Source organism: Carassius auratus, chromosome 38, assembly GCF_003368295.1.
Source record: "Carassius auratus strain Wakin chromosome 38, ASM336829v1, whole genome shotgun sequence".
Lineage (NCBI taxonomy): Eukaryota > Metazoa > Chordata > Actinopteri > Cypriniformes > Cyprinidae > Carassius > Carassius auratus.
The window spans coordinates 4,572,457-4,583,450 of record NC_039280.1 but is presented as its reverse complement, the minus strand read 5'-3'; the positions used below and the strand labels follow the sequence as shown (position 1 = coordinate 4,583,450).

General features: G+C 35.1%; 2 protein-coding genes across 2 annotated transcripts; one reads left to right on the top strand and one right to left on the bottom strand.

The window, feature by feature from the left end:
* Positions 1-1,723: 1,723 nt before the first annotated feature.
* On the bottom strand, positions 1,724-5,250 carry LOC113056730 (CD276 antigen-like). The gene is made up of 4 exons (XM_026223550.1): positions 5,041-5,250; positions 4,214-4,561; positions 3,695-3,970; positions 1,724-1,839 (listed from the first exon to the last, which is right to left on the bottom strand). The coding sequence occupies exons 1-4, from the start codon at positions 5,093-5,095 to the stop codon at positions 1,730-1,732; spliced, it is 789 nt and encodes a 262-aa protein (XP_026079335.1). The 5' UTR covers positions 5,096-5,250; the 3' UTR covers positions 1,724-1,729.
* A 99-nt stretch (positions 5,251-5,349) lies between these two features.
* LOC113056728 (CD276 antigen-like) lies at positions 5,350-9,367 on the top strand. The gene is made up of 5 exons (XM_026223549.1): positions 5,350-5,492; positions 6,110-6,146; positions 6,279-6,626; positions 6,731-7,000; positions 8,651-9,367. The coding sequence occupies exons 1-5, from the start codon at positions 5,490-5,492 to the stop codon at positions 8,785-8,787; spliced, it is 795 nt and encodes a 264-aa protein (XP_026079334.1). The 5' UTR covers positions 5,350-5,489; the 3' UTR covers positions 8,788-9,367.
* Positions 9,368-10,994: the final 1,627 nt, after the last annotated feature.

The window sequence follows — 10,994 nt, the reverse complement described above, 5'->3', positions numbered from 1 at the left end:
CGTTAATCTTGCAGAGACGGCGAGCTTGAGCGGGGAGTTCTTTGTCGTGAGTGAGCAGGAGTAAGTATTCTGATAAATTATTTTGTATAGTATTTTAAAATGTAACGCCAGTACGCCATATTAAGTTAATTGCCTGCGAGCTTCTCCACCTGTCTGTACGGTAATGCGACAGAGAGCCGAGTGGTTATGACGCAATCGTTAGCCTATTTTTTACAAAAACTGTTTATACGGGGCCATAATGTAACATAGAAGGTAATGGAGCCCTTTATACATTGTCGTGTATCTTTAGAAATAAATAATGGACAAACAGAGTCTTTAAACGCCTCAGATGTAAAGTTATTCGCTGTCAAAGTGACGCCAAAATGAATGGGAGTCAATGGGAATGCTAACGCAAGTGAAGTTCTGCTAAAAGATGGCAGCCCCCACCCGACTTCAACTTCCGGTCGAGTTCCTTGCCCCTTGGCACAGAGCGAGAGCGTCGCGAAAAGTCACAAAAGAAGTGTGTTTTTGGTTGCCAGGGCAAGACAACCCTGCACAGATTACCAAAAGAGAAACAGCATTAAGGGACCAGTGGATGGAGTTTATTTTTACAGAGCATCAACGGAGTTGTGCAGGTGTTTTTGTTTGTTCCCTGCATTTCGGATTGCACATCGTTTATTTCTTAAGGATAATGCAGTCCCAACGGAAAAGGGTCACGATCGTGTGTTGGAACCACATGCGGTGAGTAAAATTGCTTCAAATATCTCTGTGTTGTTAACTTAGCTATCAGCGCACAAGCACATCAAGTAAACAACATGCGATGTTGTCATCAAACTGCACTTTCCACATGTAACGTTACAGCTAAAAAAAAAAAAAAGACGACATAAAGTGGAACTTAGTCATTTTCCAAAACCGCTAAGCAAATATATACAGTTTCAGTACATACCACATAGCATACCGCCTCTGCTGATGCTGCTCTTGTTAAATTTCAGCCTCTGGATCTGTGTCACAGCTTACACATGCTCTCAACGCAAAATCCTACTGGCGCTCGTGATTCTTTAGCTCCGCCCACACGTCACGCCTCTAGGCGCTCGTGTTTTTCCGGGAAAAATCGGTACAGACTATCTTTCTCTTATTAATATAATAAAAATAAAGACTTTTTGGAGTTATGAAGGATGCAGTACTACTCTATAGGTACTCAAGATTAACAGGATATTGAGTGAAAATGAGCATTTCACCCCCCTTTAAGGGTTTATGAGGATGATAAAAAGGCTAAAAGTCCCACAAGTTTTTATTGCTTTTTTTCAGTCACATTCAATATTGTGTCTTACAAAAATATATAGTCCTGTAATCTCTTTCTAGGCATCTCAGTGCAAATCAGCATTTTTAGGAACAGCTGACTCTGCACACAAATCAAATTTCATGATGGTATTTGATTATGATCTTCATTTATGTCCTGGCTTACTCAAAAAAGGATGTTTTGTTGACAAATTTAAAGTATGAGATCTAGACACAACTGACTTCCACTGTAGGTCAAAAAGGTCTTCTTTTGTGTTTCCGAAGAAAGTCAGTCGTATGTTTGGAAAAGCAGTATGGCAAGTAAATAATCATATAATCTGAACATTAGAACAATATACATAAGCTCCTTTTTTCTTCTTTGCCCTAAACAAAACCAGGAGTTTTATTTTGGAGTAATTATGGTTCAACATGCCAGGAAATACCATAATAATGACGACAAGAGATTGGAGGATCATAGGCAGGTCTTTATTTGTTTTCTTAATAGTAAAAACATTACAACAAAAAGAATGACACTCAGTATTGAGAGAATAATGATAGCAGTGCTTCCATCTCCATCCTCATCTGAAATAAAAAAAAAAGATGCATTTTTTTAGATAAAAGTTGTACATGAAAGCTTTCATAAATCCTACCTCAAGCCATAACTATTGTTAAACTGGGATTAGATAAATTTAACTTCCAATTGAAATAAAGCTTCAGAATCATAATACCTGAAAACTACAAAAGAAAACTGAAGACCCTGCAGAGACATGTAGGATATTCAAAAACAGCCCACAACCAGCTTGTGTTTTGAACAGATAAAATCACCCTTTAGTAGCAAGTGAGTTTATAGTTTTATTATTCTCTAGTCCTGAGTATCCAGGAGTGGAAACAACATTCACACAGAGGCAGCAATACATTTCATGGATATAATTAAGTCCTAAAAAACAAAACACATTTTTTATATTTTTGATTGATTTTCTTTGCATTCAAATTAGTGACACAACATAACCTAAATGTCAGTTACTGCACAAACTAGGCTTTCAAACCAATCTAGTTGTATGACTTGTGTAAAAAAAAAAATTTACTGTAACCTGATGCCAATGGGGGTTTTTTCCCAATCACAATCCAGCATCACCTTCCTCGTGTTAGCTGTAGCAGTAATTATACATGGTATCTTTTTTAGCTGTTCGTTGAGAAAATTAAACTTGGGCTAACCACTATGCAACTTTATGATTTTTTTTTCTTTTCTTTTTATTACTGCCTTTGTCCTGGTTACAAAAGAAATGGGTTAAAAAAAAGTTAGTAAGTTCATCTCCTCAAAGTGTGGTTGTCTTTTTAAGAAAATGATTAAGGCAACAGATATAAGTTCCTTTATGATCTTTTATTTTTGTAATTGTAAGCCAATAAGCCTGCTTTTCAGTTTCAGTTGTAATGTGGTATGAGGATGAATTAACCAGCAAAACTGGTTAAAAACCATACTGGTTATTCTTTTCCTCCGAGAAGAATATTTTTCTATTGACATACAATGGACTATTAATCTTATGATTATAAGCATAGCCTAATGCACACAAGTATGTAAAATCTGTGCCTGCAGAGAACTGTATTCAGAATTTAATTTACAATAATAAAAGCTGCATTTAGCTACTTAAGTAATTTTACATGTTTTCCATTCAGTCATATAGCACATATTCAGTGTCATTTTCACAGGCTTTGAACATCTAATTCTATAAAGCATGCATTCATTATAGGCAAACCATGATTACAATGGATGTTATAGCCTACTAAAATTTTTATGGTGTATGGATTTTAAATTTTTATACTTTTACATTGCTGACCCCATTTAATATTAAATTCCTTCTGACAACTTAGAAGTAGAACTTTTATCAGCCAAAAACTGTAAACATATTGTGGATTTTGTCTGTTCGTTTACATGACAACAGAATTTTGGGACTGAAAATGCATATTTTTGAAAATGGCAATGTTATTGTTTCCAGGTAAACACCCAATAAATGAATCTTTGAAAACAGTGATGTCTTGTGTGTGTGTGTAGAATGTGTTAGGTATGTAGATATGCGCAGCATATGTCGATTTTAAAGGCAAGTGCGAACAAACATACACAACAATGGCGGAGTATCTGGTACTGTTGTTGGCATTCAATAGTTTGCCAACGCTTCTTCAGCAAGTTGTGGATTTGCTTCACCAATATTACAACCAACAACGAAGACGCATCATATACAACATATAATCATCACTTCCCTACAGGTATTGTTTACTAACAAGGACACAGCGCCTACTACTGTCCTGGCATAATCATTTTGAAAATGTTGTTGTGTATACATTAAACTTTTTAAAAATGCAAGGAAAAAACATTTCCGTTTTTGACCATATAATTGTCGTGTAAATGTAGCCTTAGTTCAGGATGAAAGAAGGTCTTTACCATAGCTGAGGAACACCAATCTCTGCAGGTTCTGGTTCAGGAGGTGGTTTTTTAGTGTTAATGTGACATTAACCACTGGCTTCTGGACCACATAGCTGCTTTTTATGTAAAAAAGTCCATCTTCTGTCTGGTCTTGGATCTCCAGGTGATAGCTGATGTTCTGGTTGTGTTCTTCCAGCCAGATCACCTCAGGTTTGGGGAAACCCTCGGTTTCAAACTGCATCATCACAGCAGTGGAGTTCACATGAATGTTAAACCTGGGCTCTGAATAAAGGGCTGAAACACACACACACACATTCAGAGAGTGAGTAAATACAGTAGTAAATATCATGCAGTGACATGGCATTACAAAACTCTTTACTGAATAAGCTGTCTGTCTTTGATGCTTTATTTTGTGCGCCATCTGCAGATATTTGTATGGAAGACTATATATGATTAATTAAGCTACAATAATTTCAAGTTATAATAATATAAAAAGCTTTTTAAAAATATTCTGTTTATTTCAAGCTTATAACATACCTCCATAGTCCAGTTCTATCAGTGCTTTTCCTGTCCCTTTGGCATTGCTCACTTGACACAGGTACTGGCCTGCATCCTTTAGTCCAACTGGATGTATTCTTAGAGAGGCATTTCCTTTACCAAGCTCAGAAATATACAATGAGGTCCGATTGTGGTATTCTGGACTCTGTCGGTCCAATTGGTCCTGTTGATAATAGTAACTATGAACAACTTGTGAGTCTTCCTGTCGTTGCCAGGTAACCACCAGACTGGACAGGTCAGGATCAGGTGTGAACTCACAGCCCAGTACAGCTGGACGACCTCGGATTGCCACCAAACACCTTTTAGGAACATTCACCCTAAAAGGGGCTAGAAAGATGTGATTATGCGGTTAATAGATGTTCATTAACAGCAGGCTTTCAAACATGTCACAGTGTATATTTTTCTTTTTAGAGTTAACTGTAAACATCACAACAGTTGCACAATAACTACAACATAACATCCCTGTTGATACTTTTAGGAAAAGCTGTAAAACCCACGTGAAAAATAAAATGTAATAGACTAATAGATTTGCTTATAAGTTTTACTTGGTTACAGACACTGAAACATAACAGCGCTCAGTCTCTCTTAAAAAAAAGAACACGTGATGAATCTGTTGCGTCAGCTATACCACAATGAAAGAAAAAAACGTATTGACTATAAAATTACTAATGTAAGTGATTGTAATAATTATATTGAATGAATCATATAAATTATGCATAAATCCTTTAAATATATATATACACACACACACACATCTATCCACTTCTATCATAAAAAGCATGTACATGTAGCATGTTTCGCCTTACCCACACTTATGATCCAGGCGCAACACAAAGAAACATCTCTGAGACTCAGACCCATGAATGGACAAGTTTTTAGCTGCAACGCGAAGTGAGTATGGTGTTTGTTTGGTGTGTATAATACAGGTCAAGCGTGAAATGCCAACGTAAACTGGCTTATAGATGCTGATAACCTGTTTCAGGAAATATGTTTCGATGTAACGTGCAGCAGGAATAAAAAAAAAAAAGTAATAAATATAGGAAAGATAGCCACGTGCTGCACTTTCACTCCGGGCGCGTGTCAGGTGTGCTCGTTATGTCCTCTAATGGTGAAATGAATGTCACGCCCAGGTGATTTCTTTCTTTATGAGTTGTTTTTACTTTCACTTAGCTTTCACAACAGTCTTTAAACGACCTTTAACAAACGTACGTGAAGTAATTATTTCATTCTCCATATACACAGCTCTGTGTTAGATATGGTAAGTTTTTATTATTTATATTATTCTTTTTTTAAATTCTGGTTCCTTAAGCATTAACGTATAATTGTTATGAAAGAGTTTCATAATCTGTGGAAACCAGTTTCCATAGAGTTTGTCGAATACAAATGTGTGTGGCTGTGGAGGTACGAAATGAAGTGAAATCATATGGCTGTGAGCATTGTTTTTTATAATGTCTACTTTGTTTAATTTTTCTTAATAGTCTTTCCCCCATTATTATAATTTATTATTTAAAACACGATGACTGCAAATATACTAAATCAGAGAGGGAAGAACTGAATACAATTGCAATCGTGTAACTAATGCAAATTTGCGAGACGGATACATTTGACATTTTTGCAATTTTCAGATGTATTAACGTGACAGTGCATTGGATGTTTACATTTAACCATGTGACACAACACATGACCGTGACGTTACTAAAGCCTGTTGAGTTACTGGAACTGTTAGAACTTTGATATATTATATTAACTGGAAAAGATCCATTCAGTTTAGTTGCTTATTGCACTTGTTTGGGCAATGTTTTGGAGTATTCTATGTTATTTTGATTGTGGGTACTGAGCTTCTACCACATGTTCTCTCTTTCTCTGTATTTGTAGAAGACACTCCTATTTTGCATTTTAGCCAAAAGTGCAGGTAAGATCATCAAAGTTTTTACCTCTTACATGTACAGCTGATGAAAATCTATAATACAATACAATATATTACATCTATAAATGTTGCATTGCAAATATGTTTCATGTTAAACTTTTAATCTTCTCCTTTAAGCATCTTTTATGGTAGGCACACCAAATGATCACTTGATTGCAGTCAAGGGTCATCCAGCTGTACTAGGCTGTCATTTTACACCACACCCTGACCTCTCCAGCCTGACTATAGTGTGGCAGCGCCAGGAGGACTCACAAGTCGTGCACAGATTCTATTATGAACAGAACCAGCTAGACCATCAAAGTCCAGAATACCACAACCGGACCTCATTGTATATTTCAGAGCTTGGTAAAGGGAATGCCTCTCTCAGGATAGATGGAGTTGGACTGAAGGATGTGGGTTGGTACTTGTGTAAAGTGAAAAACATCAATGGGGCAGAAAAAGCCAAAATAAAACTTGACTATGGAGGTATGCATGATTTGTTAACACTCACTGTCATTTGTTATAATGTTATAATGAAGCAAAATGAATAACTGTTGAACAGCCAGTCTCAGTGTGTATGTATTCTTCAGCCTTTTACTCTGAACCAAGGTTGAGCATTCATGTGAACTCCACCACAATAACAGTGCAGTTTGAGACCGAGGGATTCCCTAAACCTGAGGTGATTTGGCTGGATGAATATGGTCAGGGTCTCATTCATCACCTGGAGCTCCATGACCAGACAGAAGATGGACTTTATTTAGTTAGGAGCAGATATGAGGTCCAGAAGCCAGCAGTTGATGTCACATTTACACTAAAGAACCACCTCCTGAACCAGAAACTTGAGAGACCTGTGATATATGGTAAAGACCTTCACTCTTGAGTTTCAGGTGTCTCGAAATTTGTGAATTGCATAAAGAAAAGGAATTGGTTTTGGTATCTGTTTGTAAAGTGTGACCACTGGTCTAAACACTTCTTTGGATACCAAAAGCAAACAAGAAAATGTGCTAATGTGCACTCAAGGTGTGCTGTAGTACTAACAAAAATCATGATCATAAACTTTACTATATATACTGAAATATTAGTTGACAAGACAGTGATTCATCTTTTCTGAAAGTTTTCTCTATAGTATATATAGTCTCTGTATAACAACAACAACATAAGTCTACAAAGTGTCCCCATTTAGATTTTAAATGTGGGATTGTGTGTAGGGTTACAGTGTGGGTTACTGTTAGGTTATAATATTTATATAGCTGCATATAAGATAAGCAATTTAGATAGCTATATAGAATTTAGACTGTGTGTGTGTTTGTGTATGTGTGTGTTGACAGGTTTAACTGTACTTGTGAGGTCCAAAACTCCTTCACTTTTCAAAAATGTCCTCATTATATACAGGTGCATCTCAAATTAGAATGTCATGGAAAAGTTCATTTATTTCAGTAATTCAACTCAAATTGTTAAACTTGTGTATTAAAGTTATAGTTTATAGTGTATAGTCTAAGTCTTTAGTTCTTTTAATAGTGATGATTTTGGCTCACATTTAACAAAAACTCATCAATTAGAATATGGTGACATGCCAATCAACTAATCAACTCAAAACACCTGCAAACGTTTCCTGAGCCTTCAAAAAGCTCATAGCTCAAGTTGCTTGAAGTCCAGTGTTAAGTTTACACAGTCTGTGGTGATTTGGGGTGCAATGTCATCTGCTGGTGTTGGTCCATTGTGTTTTTTGAAAAACAAAGTCACTGCACCCACTTTGAGCTTTTTGAAGATGTTGATTTCATTTTTCTAGCAGGATTTGGCACCTGCACACACTGCCAAAAGCACTAAAAGTTGGTTAAATGACCATGATGTTGGTGTGCTTGACCGGCCAGCAAATTCACCAGACCTGAACCCCATGGACTAGAGAATCTCTGGGCTATTGTCAAGAGGAAAATGAGAAACAATAGACCAAAAGATGCAGATGAGCTGAAGGCCACTGCCAAAGAAACCTGCTGCCATACCACCTCAGCAGTGCCACAAACTGATCACCTCCATGCCATGCTGAATTGAGGCAGTAATCAAAGCAAAAGGAGCCCCTACCAAGTATTGAGAACATATACTGTACAGTAAATGAACATACTTTCCATAAGGCCAACAATTCACTAAAATCTTTTTTTATTTTTTTTATTGGTCTTATGAAGTATTATCCTTTGTTGAGATGGGAATTGGTGTTTTTTTTTATTATTATTATTAAATGTGAGTCAAATTCATCACAATTAAAATAACCAAAGACTTACTTATTTTGTGTGAATTGAATTTATTTAACACACGTGTTTAACAATTTGAGTTGAATTACTGAAATAAATGAACTTTTTCACAACATTCTAATTTATTTAGATGCACCTGTATAGTGAAACTTTTTGGACAGCTGTAAATTGCACCTGTAAATTTACAATTAAATCAAAAAGCTAAATTAATTTAAAATGAATGTAGTCTTGATATTAACAATCTAACCGATGTGTCTGTTTTAGTTCTAGGAGATGCTGGAGACGGAAACATTGCACTCATATTTCTCTCAATTCTCTGCATCATTTTGATTGGGATTCTTGCTCACATGATGATAGGAGCAAAAGCAGATTTATTAGCTAAATGCCAGAAGCATTTCTAAACCAGATAGATTCTAACCTATATAAATCAATATTAGGGTATTTGAGCTGCAGTGGGCTGTGAGTATCAGGGTGGATATAGTATAAATCTTTCAAAAGTATGCTTATCTTTATTGTATTTTTGCCACGGCATGCTGTTTTGTAATGAACCCTAACTGTGTACTTATTTCTCCTTTTCACGTTTACATACAAATGTCACAGCATCTCTGGTGTTTAATTTTATTTATTTATTTATACATTATTTTATTTTAACATTTCAGTCTATTTATAAAACATTTAGCTCTTTAGAACACCAAAGTAATTGCAGCTGACAAAATGTTTTTATTTATTTTAGTTCTATAGAATTGGGATATTCAGTGATGTTAAAGTGAAACTGGACATGATTTTGTTCTATTTTAAGTAGAAGGTCATCTAAGTAAATAAATGATGACAGACTGTGTTTGAAGCTAATTATTCTGTTTGATAGAGATACTAACCCACTATAAAATCTAACACTTGCTATATATTCTGTATACATTTTTAATTAAGTTATTTATGAACTTATAACACATTGATTCAATAAAACATATTAGTTATCTGGGATTCCACTTTTTTTTATTTGTTTGCTTTTAAAAACTGATCATCGTTTCTGCATTTTCAGTAACGTTACTCTTGATACGGATGCTTTGTGTCCTTATCTACACAACAATGTCTTTTATTTTAAAATCTGATGAACTGCAGATCTGAAACTACAACGGATAGACAAAAGCCGCTTGAAAGGAGCAACAGTCATGTTGCTGTAACCAATTTATGGAAAGCCGTTTTAACATCTAATCTGTAAGCCATACTAATGTCTATTTACATGCTACTAGTACTTATTTTTTCCCTTAAGTACTAGTAACTCTAACCCCTTTTCTAAGCCTTCTATTTAGGATGTATAGTATGAACAATACTATAATACTGAATACTCTGTAGATGTAGCTGAATAATATGCAGATAGACATTTTACTGATGGAAGATGAAGACAATAAATAATGATTGTGACAATATATGGTATATCTGTGTTCTTCAAGCCATCTCATGTATTTTTTATTAAGAATAAGGTATTTTTCAAATGCAGTGCTAATCGACATATCCTATATTACTGTATAGTATGGCTTCATTCTGTTAAGTCAAACCATGTCAGATCACAAAAATAAGTTATTTCAAATACTTGGCTGATGTTATGAAGATAATTTTGAATAAAACATGTCATTATACTTCTGTTGGACAACAGGTTTGTAATCCTTCCTTGTGTTTTCATGGTAACCAATTAACAAGATAGGCTACGTCATGACAGTCATGACATTCCGAGGGATGTTATCCCTCAATAACAACTGGTAAAAGCTGATAACACAGGCTCACACCTCAAGTCGGCGCTGTACTCTTGATAGAAACTGTTTTTCTTGGTGGAAACTAACAAATATTGCTACTATCTATGCAATCACATTATAATTGCTGTTAATAGTGTTTATCTACTGGTTGACTATGTCTTGTATATATTTTTCTGAAAATTCCTGTCATTTATACATAAACTGGTCAGCACTTATATGCTACTACTAAATATAGTAGAAACTTAATTGTCTGTAAAGTTGCTTTGCAATGATTTGTATCGTAAGCGCTATACAAATAAACTTGAATTGAATTGAATTGAATTATGACATTCTGGTATTGCGGACCTGCTCTCATTTCATACAAACACAGTTGATGCTATTTTGCTATGATTGTTTTGTACGCTGTAATGGTTTATAAGATAACTAACAAACTGGTAAGATTTTAAAACATTTTCATCTTAAATATTTTATTGCCTTGATTATTTATATGGTGAAATGTTTTGTACTAAGTGGTTTGACTTCACCATTTCCCTTAAATTTTTGTCTAGTTTAAACTTGCCGCATGCTTGCAATTGCTGTGTTCACTGAAGCTTTGTTTTCAAATATTTCAACTCAAATTGATATCTCTTGTCTAATCATTTACTTATGTGGTAAGTAGCTATGTAACAAGTTGCATTGCATCAGGTTTCTGATCACCCTGTCAGGGGTTATTCTGCGATAACAACCGACTGGATGTACATTATCCCTTACTTAACAATTTAAATTAATTCAGCATTTTAATATGAGGTTAAAGATGTCTCCAAATGAACAAGAAGTGGTATATATTCTGTTTTTGATATTATCTTTTTGTTTCTTTT